General features: G+C 38.1%; 1 protein-coding gene across 3 annotated transcripts in view; it reads left to right on the top strand.

The window, feature by feature from the left end:
- The window catches only part of LOC131253304 (calcium-dependent protein kinase 13-like), a 77,057-nt gene that overhangs the window by 17,676 nt on the left and 35,755 nt on the right, over window positions 1-23,626 (top strand). For all 3 annotated transcript variants that reach the window (XR_009175080.1, XM_058254261.1, XM_058254262.1), the window contains exons 2-3: window positions 16,792-16,935; window positions 17,111-17,263. Coding sequence is in view for 2 of the 3 variants with exons in the window: in XM_058254261.1 (XP_058110244.1) it covers window positions 16,792-16,935; window positions 17,111-17,263 (297 nt within the window). In the remaining variant the exon portion in view is untranslated. The remainder of the gene's footprint in view (window positions 1-16,791; window positions 16,936-17,110; window positions 17,264-23,626) is intronic.

Below are 23,626 nucleotides of genomic sequence, written 5' to 3' on the forward strand. Positions count from 1 at the left end.
CCATAATATCCAATACCAGAAGAAAATACTAGGTCAACGAAACCAGAGAATGACTGATCTTGACTAGGCAACGACTCCGACCCCGAGTAAGGATATCCACCAGTGCCCGTCGAATAACCATACTGGTGCTCGTACTTAAGCTGTTGAGAATCTTGAGATTGAGAGTGTGTCTGTGATGAGTAACTTGGATTTGGATTTGGATATCTATGATCATATAGATATGGATTGGGAAGACTACTCCAACATGAATGTGATGGAACAGGCTCAGTATAACTATAATCATAATCCAATTGGCCATAAGAATATCCATCATAATGCCCAGGACCATGGGCTTGCTGATGTTTCGGACCTCCCGGATCCAGTGCACCACTAGAACTACCCTCCTGCTGGCTGTATCCTGACTCAATACACTCATAAGTCCGACCTTGTGTACTACCTTGTCGATGTTCATCGGCTTCGCGATCTGTAGACGGCTGTATGGTGTGATGAGCAACACTAGGGGCAGGGGCAGGGGCATCATCATCACCATCATTCGACACGGTCACACTACCATTGTTCGTACTCTTCCGTTGATCTTAATCCGTACTTGACATAGAAGTTGCCCATCTTTCTGGGTCCAACACAGTTACACGACTCTCTTGTTGCGCTGTGCGTGTTAGTGGGTCATCAATTTTCAATTCTTCACTATCCTCTTCAATTTGCTTTTCCCTTGTTTCCAACCAAGGTAGAAGTAGGTTGTCCTCATCATAAATATTGTCCAAGTTTATTGGACAATAGTCTGTATCATCGGCGCCTGTAATGCTCCTATGATGTCGTCGCATTCTTAGCTTCATATTGTAGTGCATGGAGACAAGTCTATCCAACGTCCTAGTCTACAATCTATTTCTATTCTTTGAATGAATAAGTGCAAAACAACTCCAATTCCTTTTACAGCTAGAAGAAGATGTTGTGGCTTAAAAATTTTACTGCAATTTTTTGGAGAGCCTTCGTACTCTCTTCGAAATTCATCCACCATTCGGCTGGTTGTAACCTAGATACTGCATGCTGTGCAAGAGTATCTCCAGAGATACCCAGGCGATTTCTAAATATATCTAATTCATTCAACGCCTTTATTTGTATATCTAAGTTAGACTTAATCTCTTTATCACACTTTTTAGCCCGACACTGACTTCATTATCCGCAACAAATGATTGAGAATATTTGTACCTAGGATTTAGGTAGTAACCTGCTGCATGAAGATCGTGATGGAGTTGTCTTGTCCATCTCTTGTGGATCATCTTCCAATAAGACTCCCAGCTTCTACAATTACGTTGAATTGCCAACTTTGCCTTATCCATGACATTGTATAGGAAACCCATGGTAATTGCTTCGTCGGTTTCAACAAGACGGAGTAACCTCATTAGTGGCTCCATCACCTTTAGGATCGACTTGACCCTCTTCCAATCTTTGTTGTCCTGTATGGTATTCACAACTTCAACCGGTGTCCCTGATGTCTTCCGCCTATGTTTTGTGTTGAGCCAATTTCGGAAAGCGAACATCTCACTCACCTCTCCCTATGCTGGTGTAAATTCTCTAATGCTATAAAGTTTGTTTCGAATCTAGTTGCCGCAGGCCTTAGCAACTGTCTTCCTTTCGTGAACTTCCTTATTATTGCGATTACTTGATTATAGTTGTAAATAAACATCATCACTTCTCTTGCCCTTTTGACCATTTCCTTAACATTCTTCTTCTTTCCAATATTTTTCAAAATAAGATCATTACAATGGGCAGCACATGGTGACAAAAAAATATGTGGTCTCTTTTTCATCAACTTATGTCCTACAAGCTTATATGATGCTTCGTTATCTGTCACAATCTGCACCACATTCTCCTCTCCAATCTCATCCGCAACTTTATCCATTAGTTTAAAAATATAATCAAAATTTTTTGTTGTGGCTGATGCATCAATTGACTTGTGGTATATAGTTCCCAAGTGGCAGTACACCATGAAGTTGATCATGCTGCGTCTGGTTGGGCCAGTCCAACCATCGCACATGATTGTGCATCCTTTGGCCTACCATATAGGTTTAAAGGTAGCCACGTATGCTTTAACATCCGCATACTCTGCATTCATCCATTTCTCTCTAATATCCCTAGCCGTGGGAGTTTTAATTCCTTCACCTGCTTCTGATGCTGCATCAATTACTACCTGCCAATATGGAGAATTGGCCACGTTTGGAGGTATGTTGGCATGTATAAATAACTTTGCTCCTACCCTACCTAGCTTCTCAACGGAAGTACTACTCCACATTTGTTTTATCTTCTTTTGTTTAGTTGATTCTTTCCTAAACATGATTGGATCAATAGAAGGTCTCCTAGGCTCATTTACTTCATCCAAATGTATAGAGGCATCACGTGAAGATGCCTCTCGTCGGCTCCCAAACATACGTTGTAACCCACCAAACCTACCCCCCACCCCTACCTGCAGAAGCAGTCGCACTCCCAGCTGTACTCCCACTGCCACTCCCCCCTTCCTGTATCACGTATTGACCCACTCGCGCCAAACATGCGGACGCAAGCTCTCTCCTAGCTATAGTTAATTCCCAATTCGAATCTTCGTCAGAATCAATAATATCTTCATCACGAACGCCCATATATGCAGAACCAAACACCTCCTGTTGGGCCGCATCCAAAATCTCATCTTTCTTCTTTTGTCTAGCAGCACGTTTACCCTTCGACTCATCCAGACCGGCTTGCATTAAAATCATTATCTCTTTTGGTACTCTAGTACATCCCGCAACTTAACCCTTTCGATGTGCCAAATGTTGTTTGAGACTCGTAATTCTACCAGTTACTAGTCTCTCACAATAGTTGCACTTCATTTGGTGCCTAATACCACTAACCCTCTGACAATGTTGCTATTCAATATCCTCATTTACTTGTTGGCCAGACCCAGACATTTCCTTAGGTAGATTAGATATGACATGTCTATGTGAGATTGTGAGTCTACTCGATTATCTAAATTTATATACAGTTTTTACTTTTTATAAGAGAATGAATTAATTAATTTAAATCTCAAAAACCTAATGTAAATATATTAATAACAGAAAGTTTGAACTTCGGAATCTAATCAATAAAGATGATTTTATGTTTTAAACCCTGAGAAGCTCCAAATCCTGTCCAAAAGAAGAAAATATAAACATAAAGTCACTAATTCGAAAATAGAAAAAAATATAAAAAAATATAAAATCACAACAATAATCTGTTAAATAGACATTAATATGTTCTACTATGATTAACACATCATATCCTACCATTAAAACAACAATACATTGAATAAAAAATGATTTTTCGAATTTAAAAAAAAGGCCGAAAATAGTGCGTAAATTGAAAAAAATATAAAAAAATATAAAATCACAGCCATAATCTGTTAAATAGACATTAATATGTTCTACTATGATCAACATATCATATTCTACCATTAAAACAACAATACATTGAATAAAAAATGATTTTTCGAATTTTAAAAAAATGGGTGAAAATAGTGTGTAAATAGAAAAAAATATAAAATCACAACCATAATCTGTTAAATGGACATTAATATGTTCTATTATGATTAACACATCATCTTCTACCATTAAAACAACAATACATTGAATAAAAAATGATTTTTCGAATTTTAAAAAAAGGTCGAAAATAGTGCGTAAATAGAAAAAAATATAAAATCACAACCGTAATTTGTTAAATGGATATTAATATGTTCTATTATGATTAACACATCATATTCTACTATTAAAACAACAATACATTGAATAAAAAATGATTTTTTGAATTTTTTTTATAAAAAAAGGCCGAAAATAGTGCGTAAATAGAAAAATATAAAAAAAAAATATAAAATCACAACCATAATCTGTTAAATGGACATTAATATGTTCTACTATGATTAACACGTTATATTCTACCATTAAAACAATAACACATTGAATAAGAAATGATTTTTCGAATTAAAAAAAAAAGACCGGAAATAGTGCGAAAATAGAAAAACATATAAAAGAAATATAAAATCACAACCATAATCTGTTAAATGGACATTAATATGTTCTACTATGATTAACACATCATATTCTACCATTAAAACAACAACACATTGAAGAAAAAATGATTTTTCGAATTTTAAAAAACATGGCCGAAAATAGTGTGTAAATAGAAAGAAAATATAAAAAAATATAAAATCACAACAATGATCTGTTAAATGGACATTAATATGTTATACTATGATTAACACATCATATTCTACCATTAAAACAACAACATATTAAATAAAAAATGATTTTTCGAATTAAAAAAAAAGGTCAAAAATAGTGCGTAAATAGAAAAAAATATAAAATCACAACAATAATCTGTTAAATGGCCATTAATATGTTCTACTATGATTGAGAAATCATATTTTACCATTAAAACAACAATACATTGAATAAAAAATGATTTTTCAAATTTAAAAAAAGGCCGAAAATCGAAAAAAATATAAAATCAAAATAATAATCTGTTAAATGGACATTAATATGTTATATTATGATTAACACATCGTATTCTACCATTAAAACAACAATACATTGAATAAAAAGTATAAATACCTATTTTTGAAGAATTTTTGGAAAATGGCGCACGGAGCTTCGAATCAAGAAAATTCTTCATATAACCTATTTTGATCCTTAAATAGGGATAAGACCAGATAACTTTTGGTCTCATCCAAACTCCCATCCTTTCCTATAAATAGGATAAAGCTCTCGTCTAAACATATGGAAATAACGAGAATAAAATGGAGGAATAGTGGTACATAGAAATTTGTCCATTTAGCTTGTCCTTGGGACGATCTAAACCATAGATCGTGATCCGGGGCCATCTATGCCGTAGAATTAGAGGGTTGATTAGACCCATACGCTCCAGTAGTGGTTAGGTGGACCGCTAGATCTGGACCATTAATCTTCAGCTTTGTGGAGGTTCCATATCGTGTAGACCGTCAGATCTTGAGGGCTCACACTTCCGCAACTACTAACACTGGAACTAAGGGTGGTCGGAATTTGCAATAGAATGATTTAGCAAGAATTTGGAAGAGAAAAGTATCAATAAAAGTGAAAAATCGGCGCTAAAAAAGAAAAAAAACTAGCTGTTTTCTAACTGTTATGCCCTAACCATTACCGGGCAGTAACGGCTGTTACGGGGTGTAACGGTCGTTACGATTACAAAAACAGGGGGTGGCCGTTACGACCCCGTAACGCGAAATGGTGTCGGCCGTTACCGTTACGTATCGGCCGATGCGGCTGATATGGCTAATATGTAACTGATACCAAACACCCTGGTGGAGGATAGTCGAACTCACACCTATAGGGAGCAAACCCATGATGATGGCCACTCGCCCAAACCTCGTTGGGTATCTATATTAAAATATAATGCATAACATTTGTAAATGTATGAAGTAGGGTGTTCGGTAGCACAAGGTTACCAAACACATCACTTGCATCAATAGGGAAATAAATCGAACCCATGAGAGTTTTGAAATTCCAAGACATGCCTAAGCCATAAAGGGAGGTAGCACAAGGTTTACCTAACAAAGGAGAATAGTAGCATTAGGCTAATTCAACAAAAATAAGGGTAGAGGAGCAAAAGCCAACTCAATATAGAGTGGAAATAAGTGTCGCTCTCAAAATTGGCAAAGGGCAAGGCTTGTATCCATCACCCTACAGGAATTCATAAAAATCATGCATAATTAAAATTATACCTTAACCATAATTCTCACAGGGATAAATATTCATAATGTTCTATCAATCAATGGGATAAAAATCATAACAATACTAAGGTATGCAAAAAATAAGACAAATCATGTATATATAAACCCGAATTAGTGGTAAGTTTAAAGGAATACCTCACCTTAGCCTTAGATGTAAACCCTAAGTAGATCTCGATGTAGGAGGGCTTCTACATGAACTACGATGTCGCTCAAGGAAGAGGGAGACAACACACGTGTGGGGAAGGAAAAAAAGGGACGGGCGTCTAGGCTTGGATGTCTCTCTCTCTCTCTCTCTCTCTCTCTCTCTCTTCCTTGGACGTGAGAGGGTGGTGGGCGTGGGATTTTGAATGGATAAGGGACGCACGCACTCTTTTATAAAGGGTTTCTCAAATTGAGTTTCTCATCCCACTCGAATTGGGTTTCTCCAATTTGTCTCTTCCGGCGATCTTTCTTTAAATTTAATTCGTTCACGGTGACGGGGATGTCGAATAGAGTCAGGGTACATAATTTTCTTGGTGATTCGAAATTTAAATTGGCTTATCTTGAAAATTCTTGTAGTGGGTGCCAAAATGAACCTAATCCCAATTAACGGTTCACACTTAATGATTATGGTCTAATTTTGGGAGAAATGTGTAGTCAGGATAGGCAAACGGTTGGACAAAAATTGGTGGTTGATCGATGATGGAAAATGCCTAAATCTGAAATTTCACCCTTTGCACCAAAAGGAAGGAATTGGAGTCAAGACGGTCATAATTCAACGGTGTAGGATTATAGATCGGGGTCTAAATTTTGTATGATCTCATAGTCATATGAAGCCAAAGTGTGGTCCAAATTTGAATTACGATTGACGGTGTAAAGTGGGTCACTAGAAAGCTCCAGATTTAGGAAGAGTTGGTAAGCCTAAAATGGCTAACTTCATGCTTAAGAAAAAGCCTACCAAGGTGGGGTTCTCACATTTTACAATTGGTTCATGTAATGTGCAATCCACTATGACTACTTACAATATTTCCTCACTCGATGGACACTAAAATCAACGATTAAGGGGCCGATTTGTCAATTGGGCCACTTTTACAATGATCCAAGGGCTAAAATTCGATGTGTATGGTTAATTTGTGTTACATAGGCATGGTATAAAATTTCACATCAAACGGATCATGAGAACCCTGTGATCTAGAATTCAAGGGTTTAGGTTATTGACATTTTCATAATTATTGTTGATCTGAGAGTTTTGGAAAATCTAGCAATTCTTACAAAAGAAATTATATATAAATCATTACAAATAAAGAGTTATTTACCAAATAAGTTAAAATTATCATGACATATATCAAACAATATGATAGATGGTCAGATGACATGTCAAAAATAGGAAAACTTGAAAGTTAGTACTCTGACGATGTAGGTAGGTGGATGTACGGTCAGTTTCGTAAACAGATGAACACAAACTGGGTTTTTGGAGTGATCAAGAGGTAGAACATATATACCGTTAGATTTAAGTGACTTGTTCACATATGTAAGTTCCTCGGATTGTAGTTCTGATGGTGGGTTAATCATATTCATAGGTGGTGAGCAAGATAAATGGATCAGAATCTTAATTTGATATGTGTACGAGCAGATGTAGAGATCAAGTAGTTAGTTTACTATGATCGGGTGGTCTAAACTCAAAGTGGACGGTTAGATATCTTTACCTAGTGGTGAATAGTTGACTGAACGGTTGGTTATGATGTCCAAGTGGGAATACTTGGACATATGATGATCTTGTCTTAAAATCAACGGTCGGATGACTTGATCTATGGGCGAAGATTATTCCCAGCGGTTAGATTTAGGTTAGAGAATAGATGTAAGGTTATGATAGGCTAAATTGGTGACATACTCATGTATTTACTAAATTAAATTTCATGGTAACACTCGAGAACTTTCAATACTCGAGTATTGAAAAGTTCAGGGTGTCACACCCCATGTGCATAAGGTGTAATGGAAGTGGAGCTCCCTTGCTCTGGACCTATATCCACAAGTGACAAGCTGTGTGCAAGAGACTCCTCGGCGCGTGCTGCTTTCTTCCGATGCTGGAAATGCCGACTAGCGGTGCTGCTCTCAGCGAGGATGGTGGACAAGATCCATGGTCTTCGTCTTGAGTGGCATAGTTAAAGTAGGCCTCCTTAGTGAATTAACCAACGGATCGTTGACTTTAACCCATCGTGTAACCCTCACCACTGCCACCTTCACCCTCGCCTCGACTGCCAGTATCGCCACCACTCAACTAGATTAGCCTCCATCCCCTCCCTCACTACCACCATCGTCGTCATCATCTCCATCACCACCGTCAAATGGGGATGAGGTCTCATCATCGCTCAATATGACCCAATGATGGGGAGGGGGCTATGAAGGTGCCTTGCCACTCCCATAAGAACATACTAGACTCCTCATCAAAGCATTGAAGGTGTTTGCCTCAGCCCTCTGCTCGCTGACTACCCAGTTGATGTTAATACCAAGAGATGCTGCTCCTTGGCTACCTTTAGAGCATGGTTTTCTTTTGCAACATCTAAATCAGTTGACTTGATCCACTCATAAAGTGGGTCCCTTCATGTCTTGATCTGCTCGTAGCTGCCTATCTTTCAACTTCATATTATAATGGTAGTATACGAGTTTTTGCAGCTTTTCATATCCTAGTCTGTTCTTTTCTTTGGTGTGTACGAGTGAACACGTGCTCTAATTCCTCCGCACGATGAAGAGGAAATAGTCTAGGCAATAACACGGATGACCAATAATCGCCTTCGTACATCGCCCACCACTTACCTACATATTCATCAGAAGCATGTTTTACTTTTAACGGGCAAATGTAGTTAATTATAAACATACTACTTAAGTAATCAAAATAATAAATATACTCACATGGCATCATCGTTTCTCTCGATGCTTTTATTGGTACGACCGAGAACGCACCCATAACATTTCTAAAATGTGACAACTATAAACAAAGATTCCCAAATCACCATTATATTATTATTATTATTATTTTTTGAATGATGATTTGAATTTATTTCAAAAAGGCCAAAAGCCTAAATAATACAGAGAGAGAAGGGGGGGGGGGGGGGGGGGGTGTTGGGGGTTATGCCCAACTCTCAGAAAGCTGATATACCCCAATCGCACTTGATTCTATCGCCCATTCCTTTACCAGCTCTATATCCATCTTGCATGCCTTCGCGGAACCTCCTTTACGATTTCTAAAACACTGATCGTTCCTTTCCCTCTACAGAACCTAAATCCGAGCCAGAAGAAAAAAAGGCCATATCTTCTTTCCTATCTTCCCTTTGCCTCCTCCATGCCAAGATCGAAAAAAAGAAACAATTGAATCTAGCATAACCCAATGAATTCCAAATTTAACAAGAAAACCATCCCACACTTTCTTGGCAAACTCACAATTAATAAAAAGATGATGCACTAATTCTTCATCTCGAAAACACATTTGACACACGTTTGGAAGAATCATACTTCTCTTGTGCAAATTGTTGATTGTGAGCACTTTGTTTCTCCCCATTAACCAAGCCAAAGCAGCTACTGTTGGAGGAGCCCCATATTGCCATAGATAAGCTATGTTGCTAACCTCTGCAAACAAATATCCCATCACTAATTCTTCGGTAAAAAGATTTCATTGAAAAGTTACCGAACTTTTCCACTAATCATATCATTGATTCCCTTCGAAAAAATACCAAGTGAACCTTGCTCAAAACTACCAACAAACACAATCATTCCTCTACTTCTTCATTTAAGTTTCTCTTACAAGGAGGAGCCCAAATAACATCCTCTCCATGGAAAGAAAAGCATTTAGCCATTGACAAATTTTCCTGTAATGGTATGTTAGCTAAGAGAGGGAACCTCTCCCTCAACTTTATATCTCCTAGCCAAACATCCTCCCAAAATCTAATCCTCTCACCATTACCTAAGGAAAACCCCACTCCTTCCCAAATCTTATCTTAATCACCCATATTTGTAGAGACTATAATAAAATAAATTGGTTTTACCATTACCGAAATTTACTCAATTTGCATTACTTGGTTCTCGAAATCTACTTTTCCTTCAAGTTAGGGAACAACGTTTCATAAACGTAGTGGATGACCATCGTTAATCCATGATCCTCTTATAGTTGACGTTTGTAATGGAACTCGGGGTTCGGGCAATGTTGTCAAAATCATTATCCTATCGTAAATCGTAATAGGGGTTGAATTGTATAAAATAAAAAATGGTATGATTTTCTTAAAATTTTGGAAAAAGAATATGAAAAATATTAATAAATAAGAAAACAAAATAAAAATACTCATCAATTATCCTTTTACCATTAATATTCCATGTCATGATTGTGTTTAAGGATGTCTCATCTTTCCTTTGTTTTTTTCGTTCAAGAAATTTCCCTTAAAAAGATGAGGATCCTCTATTAATTTCTCGTTACCTTTCTTGAATGTAGAATCATGTTGAAAAAGCAGCATTTGATTTCTAACTATTATTCCACAATACAAGTTAGCGTGATCCTTCCCATCTATAAAAATATTCCAGATAAGTCATACATCAATTTGGTGTTTTGACTAGTTAAGAAGTAAGAAAGCAAAGAAAAAGGCTCCATGATTTAACGTTGAAAAGAATATATATCATTTAATCTCTTATAAAGAACAAAATAAAATAATTTCCCTTTTCTATACGGTTCTCATAAGCTTGTACATGGACCCCATCGGAGGCCACGTCTTATCATCCTCGGCCTTAAGGACCTTGTAAATCGGCTGTAGGATGGCAACAATGTTGTGAACTCTGTCCCAAAAGGAATCACTAAGCATCATTCTTGTAATCCTGTGCACTCTGAGTTTATCTCTGATTCCACTCAAAATATCTCTTAGATCTACACAAACCCCTAAGCCCCGCTCTATACTTGTACAAGTTGTTGAGTGTATTAAAGTTCATGACGAATCTTATCGCACCTGGTTTGACAACATCCCCCTACCTAAGAATGCTTGCACATCGTAGCTAACAACCATGAGTGACTATATATGAAGTTTGTTATCCTTCTTATTATCTCAATGGTGTTCTTGACTGCCTCTCTTCGACCTATCGCCTTGAACATCGGATCAATGCAATGAGCCACACATGCGGTCCAATTGATATTGTACTTCATCAACTTCGTCCTTGCCTTGATGAACACACTACCATTGTCCATTACAACTTGAACCACATTCTTTAATCCTACCTTTCTAATCACTCACTTCAAATGGTTTTATATATAGGAATGATCCTATATTTGGGCGGATGCATTAACAGACTTGAGAAAAACAGATTGCCCTCTACAATACACCATGAAGTTGATAATGGACAACTTCGTGGGTCTTGTCCACCCATTGCACATAATTGACACTTCATATGTTTCCCAATTTGGCTTGAGTTCATATTACCCAAACGTGCATCTCCTTGTACTCTCAATCGAGGTAGACCCCCTAAGATCTCCTATGGTATTGGAGGCTTCATGCCTATCTCCTTGTACCCACCCAATGCTCCTTGCTCCTTTTCTTGACGACATTTGACTTTCTGCTATCTGCATACAAATACACAAAAAATAACATCCATTCATAACACAATAATCACTTAGATGTCATTAAACCAATGAACAAGTAATACATATTAACCATTGGCTTGCGTCCTGTCCACCCATCCCACATGATCGTCACTTCGTATGTTTCCCAGTTCGGCTTGAGTTCATATTACCCAAACTTGCATTTCCTTGTACTCCCAATCGAGCTAGACCCCTAAGATCTCCTAAGGCATTGGAGGCTTCATGCCTATCTCCTCGTACTCACCCAATACCCCTTGCTCCTCCGTTTCTCAACGACATCTGACTTTTTGCCATCTGCATACAAATACAACAAATAATAACATCCATTAATAATACAATAATCACTTAAATCTCATTAAACCAATTAACAAGTAATACATCAATTCATGCATGCATGCAAACAAACATTTATCTATGCATTATACATCTATGCATAAATAAGCACATAAACACAATGCACATGCATAATGATCCATCCAATCCAACCATCCATCCATCCATCCAACCATCTAACCATCCAACCATCCGTCCATCCAATCATTCATCCAACCATACAACCATCGAACCATACAACCATCCAACCATCCATCCAATAATCCAATCATCCAACCACCCATCCATCCAACCATCAATCCATACAACCCAACCATCCAACCATCAATCCATCCATCCAATCATGCATCCCATCCACCCAACCATCCAACCAACCATACAACCATACAACCATCCATGTACACACACACACACATCCATGATCCATCCATCCAAGCATTCATGCATACATACATACACACATAACCATGCATCCATACAAAATTTTTTTCCAATGGAGCCAAATGTTGAATAAATTACAAGATTATGCAGTTTTTTTAATTTTAATTTTAATTTTAATTTTTTAATAATTAAAAAATTGAAAAACCAAAAGATTAGTAGATTACTTTGATAAACTTTTGACCATAAAAATGAAAAAAATGATAATAAAACAGCAATCTAAAATGAATAAGTTGATTTTTATTTTATTTTATTTTATTTTTTAATCTAGGAAATATAAATAAATAACTAAATTTTTTTTTTTTTTTTTCTGAAAAGTAAGAGAACACCATGAATCGGTAGATCAACTCATCATGATCATATAAAAAATTTGGGCTCCAATCACTTATTTTTGGCAAGAAAATGGGGAAAAATAGGATTTTCCCCAATTTCCCCAAATAGGGAAAAAAACCGATCCTCCAAATCGCTTGATTTTCCAACCAAATCCATATCAATACATGCGGTGTTTGAAATATCGATATCGCGTTACATATCGCTTCCTTGGGATACAGGTACGTATCGGTTATCTCACGGGATATATCATTTGTATTGAGTAATTTATCATACTTTTTTGGGAAACAAGGGGAAACATTGGGAAATTGGTTGAAGTTTTCAATGGAAAGGATTGTTAAAAAAGACCTTAATACACACTTTTAAATCATAATATCCCAAAAAAGAAGTGCACAGAATAGGTTTCCTTTGTATAAGGTCCTAAGCTATGTGTTGTCTAATTGAACTAATGCAACTATATTCAAATTGAATGCATAGCATTTATATCGTATGTGATCATTTCATTAAACACTCCTAAATATTTTGAAATTAGTCTCAATTGACAACTGGTTGAAGGGAAATTTTGAAAAAAAATATTTTAATAATTTTTAATTAAAAAATGATTTTTATTTTCCGAAAATTGACAAGGACTTGACAAATTAATAGACTAGCCATCGTACATGCTTGGTTTCATATTTGGAGTGCACATTGCAAACAATTTGAGAGAAATTAGGAACATTTTGAATTTTCTCCAATCTTCCCCAAATCAGACCACCTACACTCAAATTTTGAAATTAGAGTGTACCTGATAATCATTTCATCAAATACTCCTAAAAATTTCGAAATTAGCCTCAATTGATAGTTGGTTGAAGGAAAATTTCGGAAAAAAACATGGAGATAATGAAGAACCAATGGATATTGAAATCAAAGCTTCAACTCTATGATTTTTCATGCAGAACATGAAGAACCAGTGGATTTATAACCATTTGACATTGACTTAACATAATTTTAACAAAAAAAAAAAAGTATCAGAAATTGGAAATGCTCACTGGATTGAACATGTGAGATATATCAGAACTACCTGTTCGTTTCGTATCGCACAGGTGGGATACAAGATATATCATGGGATATATCGGCCGATATTTAAAACATTGAATACATGAGAATCATGCGTAAACATGGATTCCAGGTTAAATTCATGTGAAAATCTAAGAAAACAGACCATTACCCCAACTGATACTTTGAATGACGATTTCGCCCCCAAATATGAGCTTCAGTCCATAGAGAATCAAAATGAGTTGCCAATTTTCACCCTAGAGTGAGATCTGAAAAAAAATAAAATCCAAGATTTCGTGAATTTTCTTTTCTTTTTTCCCCCCTCCGGTTTTTGGTTATTTATGCACGAGAGCTGCTATCGATTCCAGAAATCAACTGGTATCAATAAAATTATCACCGATACTACTGACTTTTGGAATTTATACAAATGGAGTTTGGGCAAGATATCGGTGATATGAAAAAAAAATCAATATTTGCGATATTTTGCCGAAACTTGGAAATCTGTAGATGCTTTTAAGCGTCAGTATCGTCGACCTAGGGAAACTGATACTATTACTAATATTATTGATAATATTGCCGACATTAGGAATAATGTTAGGGGTAGGTAAATTACATGGGCTCTGGGGAGTGGGGACCCACTTTTCTATCAATCAGAGTGATGAAATGGGAGGGTTATTTGACATTGGCACATTGAATCCTGTTTTATGATTCTCTATTGAAGTTCAATTATCACTAGAAAGGTCAATTTTAATGTTAGTATTGGAAGAGAGAAAACTGAAGCACAATATATTGGTCTTGTATATAGAGAAACATTTAAAATTAACTTGGATATTTATTGAAAAATTACTATGACAACTAACTCTAATATTCATATAATGGTTAGGTTAGGTATCCTATTCAGAATGCTTATATTATGATCAATATGTAAATCCATACTGATATATAGACACACGCACACACACACCCACCCACGCACGCACCATACGCAGATGCACACACACACACACAAACACACTGTATGCACCCACACATGCACACACATGCGTGCACACACACATACACGCAAACAAACTGTATGCATGCACACCCACCCACCTATTCAGAATGCTTACATTATCATCAATATATTTGAGCAAATCCATACTGATATTTAGACACACACACACGCGTGCACACACTCTGCCCCCATGCACGCGCACACACAAACACAATGTATGCATGCTCATGCACCCACACACACAAGCACACTGTATGCATGCACACACACCCCTCCACCCATCCACACATGCAACGGCCTTTTCAGCTGGGTTTTTTTTTGCACACGCGCGCATGCACACACACACACAAACACACATTGTATGCACTCATAGCTCTTAGTACTTAAGCTTCTGCTATATTTCACATGAGAGATTGGGCCGACAATGTGGTATGCCCATACATTGATTTGTGATGCAATACTATTATGTTCTCCAAACTCCAATAGCATCATCTTGGTTTTGAATCTTTTCAGTTGGAGGCATCGAATTTTTGATGTCCTTAGTGGCAACCGACTTTCCATAAATGTAGCAAAGAGAAATTCCTTGATGCCTATAACCTTCACAATGGTAAAGATTAAAAATTCCATAATGCTTTGCCTTCTTTCTAGGCTGTTTGTGAGAGATGATTCTCATCATCTCTTCGCTGCTCAGTTTTGTATTACTTACTCTCTTTAAGTTATTAGCAGTGTTTCCAGTATTGACAATATTATTGATAAATTGCCGATATTATCAGTATTGCCAGGTCATTGACATCAAAACTCTTGGAAATGTAAAAAAGTTCAAATATCGCCGATATTTTTGATAATATAGGTGATACTTAGCGATATTATCGGTATTAGCAATACTTTGAAAAGAATTCGTTATGAAAGTTCCCTGGTATTGGCATACCATTGTTAATATCCTTGATACTAGCAATAAATCCTCGATACTAGGAAAACATCCGTAAATAGGCAAAAATTGAAATTGGGAAAAATTTCCAATAGCCAAAAAAATCTCCATTTTTTGGGGGATTGTGTTTTTTCTGGAATTCTGTTCCTTTTAAGTGATTTCAATTATCTCGAATTTTATTGAATGAAAGTGTGGATTTGTGGAGAAATCTCAACTCAAAACGAAGATGGGCTGTAACTCAAAAGTGATGAAAAATCCATTGAAACTTCAATTTTTTTTTTTAATTTCTTTTTTTTTTTTTAATTTTTTCAATTGTTGGCATGGATTGCAATGGAAATTCATGTATATGCATGATTCTCATCATTGACATGGATTTGTGGTGAAAAATTTAACGTTTAGGTGAAAAGGGGGGGAAAATGAGGGAAATCTTAATTTTTCCTTTTTTATATTGGAAAATATGCGTTCTTCACTCTTAATTAATATGAAAATTTTATATATTAATTAGTGTTGGCCAATCTATTTATATATTTATTTGATACCAATTTTTTTCGACAATCCATGGTTAGGCCCCTATAAAATGGAAACTTAATATGTATAGGCGCCTATAAAATGGATACGTATTATGTATAGTTGTATTTTTGCTATATTTTGATTCCTACATGTGTAAAAATGTGTCCTTTAACATCTCTTGAAGTTTCACTAAAAAAATCCATGTTTTCCCCATTGTTACCCTAATGTTTCCCCCAGATTGCGATATTTTTCTGAGTATCAGCAATAATGTCAGCTATACTGATACATGTTTCTGTATCCCGATCATCAATACATGTAACGATATCGATACTCTGAACACTTGCTAATAGTAATAAAAGTTGTTTCCTTTCAGAAGAAATATTTAGATTGAGAAATGAAAAATAGTAGTGGGATAACATTCTTATTCATAATACAGTTTATATGTATATTCATCACACACACACACACATCAAAAGCTTCACACTAGGTTTAACTAGCATTTTCTTATTGCTTCGGTTTGTTGACAGTTTGTTTAGTTAATCCTTTTTTCTAAAGGCAGGTTCTACCTTTCTTAATAATGGTATGTACATATTTCAGAATATCTTCAGAAAACAAAAAGCTTTGGAATATCTTCTACATGTTTGAAAGTGGCTATGGATAATTGTTGAGAGGTGATCTGATTTTGAAAAGTTAGGATTGCTGCATAATAGTTACTTGTACATTTCTCAGTCTATACAAGCCCAAATAGCTGTGTGAGAAGGCTATGATGACGACAGCGACGACGACGATGATGAGTTTTTCAGCATGTTGAACCTTATCACAAACTGGCATCATATCTAATAATTATATTCTAAACATTTCAGGTGAAAGGTTCTCTGAAATTGTTGGAAGTCCATATTACATGGCTCCAGAAGTACTCAAGCGGAACTATGGACCTGAAATAGATATATGGAGTGCAGGAGTCATTCTTTACATTTTACTATGTGGGGTCCCGCCATTTTGGGCTGGTAAGGTTCTCTCATCTTATATTCCTTTAACCTTCTTGCGGTTCATTGTTCCGAATTTGTGACTCTCATGTTTGTAGGATTGCTATGGATACTAGATTCAGCTTCATCTTTCTATTTCTTTTCCAGTAACATGGTTGCTTCCCAGCTGAAACAGATATATGGTTTTAAAATGCAGAGTCAGAACAAGGTGTTGCACTGGCCATTCTTCGTGGACACATTGATTTTAAACGGGATCCATGGACAAGCATTTCAGAGAATGCTAAGAATCTGGTTCGACAGATGTTGGAGCCTGACCCAAAGCTTAGGTTAACTGCAAAACAAGTGCTCGGTATTATGCATCTCTTTCACATTTAAATTCCAAAGTTATACTTGCTAGCTTGCAATAGGACTTTAAACAGACATTTTATTGAAAAACAAGAAATAAAAACCATTTAGAAATACCCTTCCAAATTATTTTTTTTAAAAACCTTTAAGAAATAGGGAATGAATTCCCAATACAAATAACCTCTTGATTAGTCCCCTCACGAGACAATTGGCAACTTTAATAGCCTTCCTCTCAACACGCTAAATGTTTAACTTATGAGCCAACATCTCAAATCTCACTAACTAAGAAAAGATTATTCCAAGGCTTAGGTTGCCTATAACATCAGAGGAATCCCCTTCCACAATCAAAGGTCCGGGGAGATCTTTAGCAAATGCTCTCAGCCCTCTTCACCCTTCCACGATTAAAGGTCCATGGAGATCTTTAGCAAATACTCTCAGCCCTCTTCACCCTTCCACGATCAAAGGAGGGATCTTTAAAAAATACTCTCCGTCCTCTCTTGATCCTGGGGAAATCTTTAACAAATACTCTATCCTCTTTGATTGATCGATCAAGAGAGTCTACAAAGGTAGCTTTTCAACTCCCAACTATAGTTGCACAAAGTGTGAATCGAAGCAACAATAGATTCGGGTGCAGGAGGGGGTAGTGTCTCTTTCAAAATGTAAATGTATAAGTAGGTAGGATGATGGGGACATCTCGCGCACACCCATGCCCCCCTTACGCACGTATGCAAGGAGGGCCCCACCTTCGATTTGGGTCGATGACGACATCTATGGACGACCTCCTAGTTAGAGGACTGTGTTTTGGTTCCTTGGGGTGGACCCGATCATCATGTGGATCCCATCGTTGGATCTTATGATCGTGACCCACTACCCTAAGTAACTTAGGACTTTGAGTTTTGCTTATTACCGTTATTAGGAACATCATGAACGGTTTAGATTGAATTGATTAGTTGTTATTTTTGATCACTTCGTCTTTAAGTAATAGTATGCGCACATGGCGTGACTTTTAGGGTATAGGTTTTTCTTATAAATAGGCAGCCCCTTGTAGGTTTTTTTTTTTTTTCCATTGAAGATGATTAATAAAATTCTGCATTTTCCTGCTTCTCTAATTCTTTGAGTTGTGGAAAACTAATTGGGTGCGAAACCCTCCCTTCTTCGAAGTGCTAACTACTTGGTGCAAAGCCACACCCATCCCAAATCGCCCCCATTTCCTACCCTCCATATTTCTCATCTTCTATAGCCGTCTCCTCATCAAATCCACCCATGTTTGCAGCTAATCTTTCCCCTACAACAGATTGTCAGAATCTGGTCCTGTAGGAGGGCTGAAACTTTGGCGGAGCACTGCGTTCAACCTGATCATCTGTTTGGCCTGAAATTTGGAGGGAAGGTGGCCCAACCCTGGCCGACTAGGCCCTAGCTTACCGATTCCAGAATCGTGGGCCCCATACACGTGTGGGCCGCCATCCATGCACGTGCGTCAGGCCGGTTTGCTGTCAACACCCGCGGGCTAATCACAGGTTCCCTCTCGTCTCTATTTCACTCCTCTCTCGCCTTGTTTCTAGAACCCTAACCCTAGATCATTTCAAATCCCCAAGTTCTATTCCACTTTTTCAACCCTAGGGTTTCCCGAATTGAAGCATGTGAATCCCTTGGATTGGGGAAATATTCCTATGCATGTGTGGATGAATCTACTATCCTTTGAGCATTGTTTGGTCTGTAACTTTAATTGATCCAGCCCTAGCATATGTAAGCCTAGACCTGCAGAGATTCCCCTTGATTGAGTGCTTAACTTTATGTGGGATGTGGAATTTTGTGTGATTGTTTTGAACTAGTATGATCTAAAGCCTGGAATCTTGCTTATCATGTTTAAATTTTCATGCCCTGCATCAAATTTGGTATCAAAGCTTAGGTTTTTCATAGGGGATTGCATTGCATGTTTAAGGTTTAGTCTACTCGCGTTTATTTTGCATTAAATTTCATCATATGGGGTTGTTTAGGACCCATCATTCACAACATAAATTGCTGAATTTTCTATTGTTAGAAATTTCCCAATTTTCATTGTTGAATTTTCTATTGTTAGAATTTTTCCAATTTTCATTGCTGAATTTTCTGTTAACAAACTGTTTGGACAATTATGTTGCTGGAATTTTAGGAGCGTTGCGTAGTTTCCCTCATATAGAGTCCTATAGGAGCATTTAGTCCCATTTAGACGCATATAGTTGCATTAGAGGACCTTTGAGTTGAGTGGGTAGTTGTATGCCCACACGTACTGGTCGCAGTTTTGGGTTGCACCCTGCACTAAACATGGAGCAATTACAAGAGTCAATGGACAACATAACCTGACGGTTTGAGTCTTTGGGTAGGCGCTTGGAACAACGTATTGACCAATGTTAGGATTAGCTTAATGTGCACATTACCCAACTAGAGACCTTCGCCTGGGCAAACCCCGTCATTGGGGAAGATGCCCAATCTCAAGCAGGTGGTCAGGAGGAAAGACAAGGGAATGAAGGTGACCAAAGAAACAGAGATGGGCACGAACCCGTGCACCCACCCCGCGAGGGGCATCATGATCATTATGACCCATATGCGCAACTCCTCATGAGAGTTAGAGTAGAGGCCCCTACGTTTAATGGCCACTTGGGCCCTAAAGCTTTTTTAGATTGGTTGGCGGATATGGACCACTATTTTAAATGGAACGACATGTCGGATGCTTGTCGAGTCTGATTTGCCAAGATGAAGCTTGTGGGCCAAGCAAAGAGGTTTTGGGCTACTGTGGAACGAAAGAAAGAGAGGTTGAGGGAACTTCCAATAGTTCATTGGGGAGAAATGAAAGAAAGTCTTAAGGAAAAATACCTCCCTTTCTCTTATCACTTGAGGTTGGTTGAGGAATCGAAGTCTAAGTTTAAGCCTCTCCATATTCTAAATACGAAAGACTTTGAGCGAGAGATTGAGTCGGACTCGATGGTGTACGCACTCGTGGCTAGGGAAAGTGCACCAGAGTCTAGTGCAGAGTTTACCCACTGAGGCCATTCCAGAAGTGTATGAGTTTCGTGATGTCTTTCCCGATGATCTACTGAAGGAGCTTCCCCCTATGAGGGATAAATAGCACACCATTGATTTAGTCCCTAAGGTGACTCTACCAAACCTGTCTGAGGTAGTCAATAGGACTCAGGGAAATTTGCTCAAGTGTTTAGTGGGGGAGCACACCAGTATGTGGGACACTGCATTACCTATCGCCGAGTTTGCATTTAATAGTTTTGTCAATGGATCCACATGTTTAAGTCCTTCTGAAGTCGTTACTGGTTATAAACCTAGGAAGCCTACTGAGCTTGTCCCTATGTCCCTGTCCCATAGGCCATCAGAGTCTGTAGAGTCCTTTGCACATCACATTCATTCCTTGCATCAAGAAATTAGTCGAAAGATCAATACTAGTAATGAGCATTACAAAATTTCTGCTGACCAACATAAACGATTCAAGGAATTCAATGTAGGAGACTGTGATGGTCCGCATTAGGCCAGAGTGGTATCCTCAGGGAGCCGTTCGTAAATTACACGTGCGTAACACTGGATCATTCAAAATTATAAAACGAAACGGTTTCAATGCGTATGTGGTAGATCTTCCACATTCCATGAGAATTAGTTTCACATTCAATGTGGAGGATCTAGTTGCATTTCAGAGGACAACTGATATGTTGTCTAGCTTGTCATTTAACCATCCTGATTCCCCAGACCTTTCCTTTGATCCATGGCCCCCTCCCGACCCATCTTCCCAGCTTCTACCTCTCCTACTTACCCTTCTCACACCCAGAGAGGAGATAGATGATATTTTGGACCATCAGATAATATTAACGTTAGACAGCGGATTGCAAAAGTTCCTGGTCAAGTCGAAATCATGCCCAACTTCAGACAGTACGTGACTCACTAAGGAGGAGCTTCAGAGACTTGATCAGGACATCTTGGAGTGGTTCAAGAGTTTTGTTTCGCCAGTGGCGAAATCTTCGCAGCTGGGGAGAGTTGATGGGGATATCTCGCGCACACGCACACCCCCTCTTACGCACTTATGAAAGGAGGGCCCCGCATTCGATTTGGATCAATGACGACATCTATGGAGAGCTTCCTAGTTAGAGGACTGTTTTGGTTCCTTGGGGTGGACCCGATCATCATGTGGATCCCATCATTGGATCTCATGATCGTGGCCCACTACCCTAGGTGACCTAGGACTCTGAGTTTTGCTTATTACCGTTATTAGGAACATCATGACCGGTTTAGATTGCATTGATTAGTTATTATTTTTGATTACTTCGTCTTTAAATAATAGTATGTGCATATGGCGCGATTTTTGGGGTATAGGTTTTTCTTATAAATAGGCAACCCCTTGTAGGGTTTTTTTTCCATTGAAGATGATTGATAAAATTCTGCGTTTTCCTGCTTCTCTAATTCTCTGAGTTGTGGAAGCCTACTTGGGTGCGAAACCCTCCCTTCTTCGAAGGGCTAACTACCGTGGTGCGAAGCCACACCCATCCCAAACCCATCCCAAATCGTCCCCATCTCTTACCCTCCATATTCCTCATCTCCTACAGTCATCCCTCATCAAATCCACCCATGTTTGCAGCTAATCTTTCCCCTACAACAGATTTTCAGAATCTGGCCCTGCAGGAGGGCTGGAACTTCGGAGGAGCACCGCGTTCAAACCAATCATCCGTTTGGCCTGAAATTTGGAGGGAAGGTGGCCCAACCCTGGCCGACCAGGCCCTAGCTGACCAATTCCAGAATTGTGGGCCCTACACATGTGCGGGCCGCCATCCACGCACGTGCGTCAGGCTGGTTTGCTGTCCACACGCGCGGGCTGATCACAGGTTCCCTCTCGTCTTTATTTCACTCCTCTCTCGCCTTGTTTCTAAAACCCTAACCCTAGATCATCTCAAATCCCCAAGTTCTATTCCACTTTTTCCATCTTAGGGTTTCTCGAATTGAAACATGTGTATCCCTTGGATTGGGGAAATATTCCTATGCATGTGTGGATGAATCTACTATCCTTTGAGTATTGTTTGGTCTATAACTTTAATTGATCCAGCCCTAGCATGTGTAGGCCTGGATATGCAGAGATTCCCCTTGATTGAGTGCTTGACTTTATGTGGGATGTGAAATTTTGTGTGATTGTTTTGAACTAGTATGATCTAAAGCCTGGAATCTCGCATATCATGTTTAAATTTTCATGTCCTGCATCATAGGAAGTGGAAGCAAGAGCGAGAGTCCTAAGTGGGGATTCAAAGTGGGATTGACACCTAGTTAAAAGGATTTTGGAACTAAGCACCCAACTACTCTCGAGAAAGACAGCCCTTTATTATTAGTTTCTTGAAACCCTATTGTGGGACCTTCCACCTTGGCTAGCCTTGGGCGTTTGGGGCTCACAATTTACCACAATGGAAAAATGGGTTGCTAATAGTCACACATGAACCAACTCTATGAAACTGCCTTTTGATCGCTTATTAACTTTTTCAATGTGGTTCCCAATGTTGTCAAAGATACTGCCTGTTCATTAAAATAAGGCGAATTTAAGCACGGGCCTTGTAATCTTTCCTCTGATCTTGACAGGGCCTTGACCCTGACTTCGGAACACTTCAAATTGTCTTTTGAGACAACCAAGATATTACAAAGAGGTTTAAGAAGTAAGCCCAAATCTTTCGGGCCATTAAACAATGAATGAAGAGGCACCAATTCTATTTCCTGCTTACACATAAAAGCACATGCTTGGAAGGCCATGCGCTCTATGCTAGAGCTGGAGGTAGTTCAAATTGCAAATTTAATATCTTGTCCACCATGGTGGTAGCGAACCAACAAAGCCAATCCTCCACATATAGATGCAAGCCTACTTCCTTGGTGAAGATATTTAAGAAAGGTTATGTGAAGAAATCTCCCTTACACATCTTCCTCTCTAACCAAAATGCAAAGGCCAAGTCCTGAACAGTTTTGCTGTGGGTGTTCTAAAAACTATTTCACCAAAACCTCTTTACAACTCAAGACAAAATATAGTCTCAGGAAGTTCATTATGAGCTGTTATAATGCACTCACTTGGAGGCTTATTATTGCCTCAAAGTTTCTCAAAATAGGCTTGAGATTAAGTGCTTGAGACTCTGAAATCTCTCACCAAACTACTATTTGCAAGATTAACTTGAAGGTTCATCATTGCCTCGAAGTGTCTAAAAATAAGCTTGAGATTAAGGGCTTGAGACTCTGATGAAGCCTCCCTTAAGAATAATACATTGGGATATCACATCATGCACAATATCGATAATGTCAGACAATATTTCAGCCTATACCATCAATACATAAAACAATGCACAAAGATGTACTGTATCTGTTATGT

Source organism: Magnolia sinica, chromosome 8 (assembly GCF_029962835.1).
Source record: "Magnolia sinica isolate HGM2019 chromosome 8, MsV1, whole genome shotgun sequence".
In the NCBI taxonomy this organism is placed as follows: domain Eukaryota; kingdom Viridiplantae; phylum Streptophyta; class Magnoliopsida; order Magnoliales; family Magnoliaceae; genus Magnolia; species Magnolia sinica.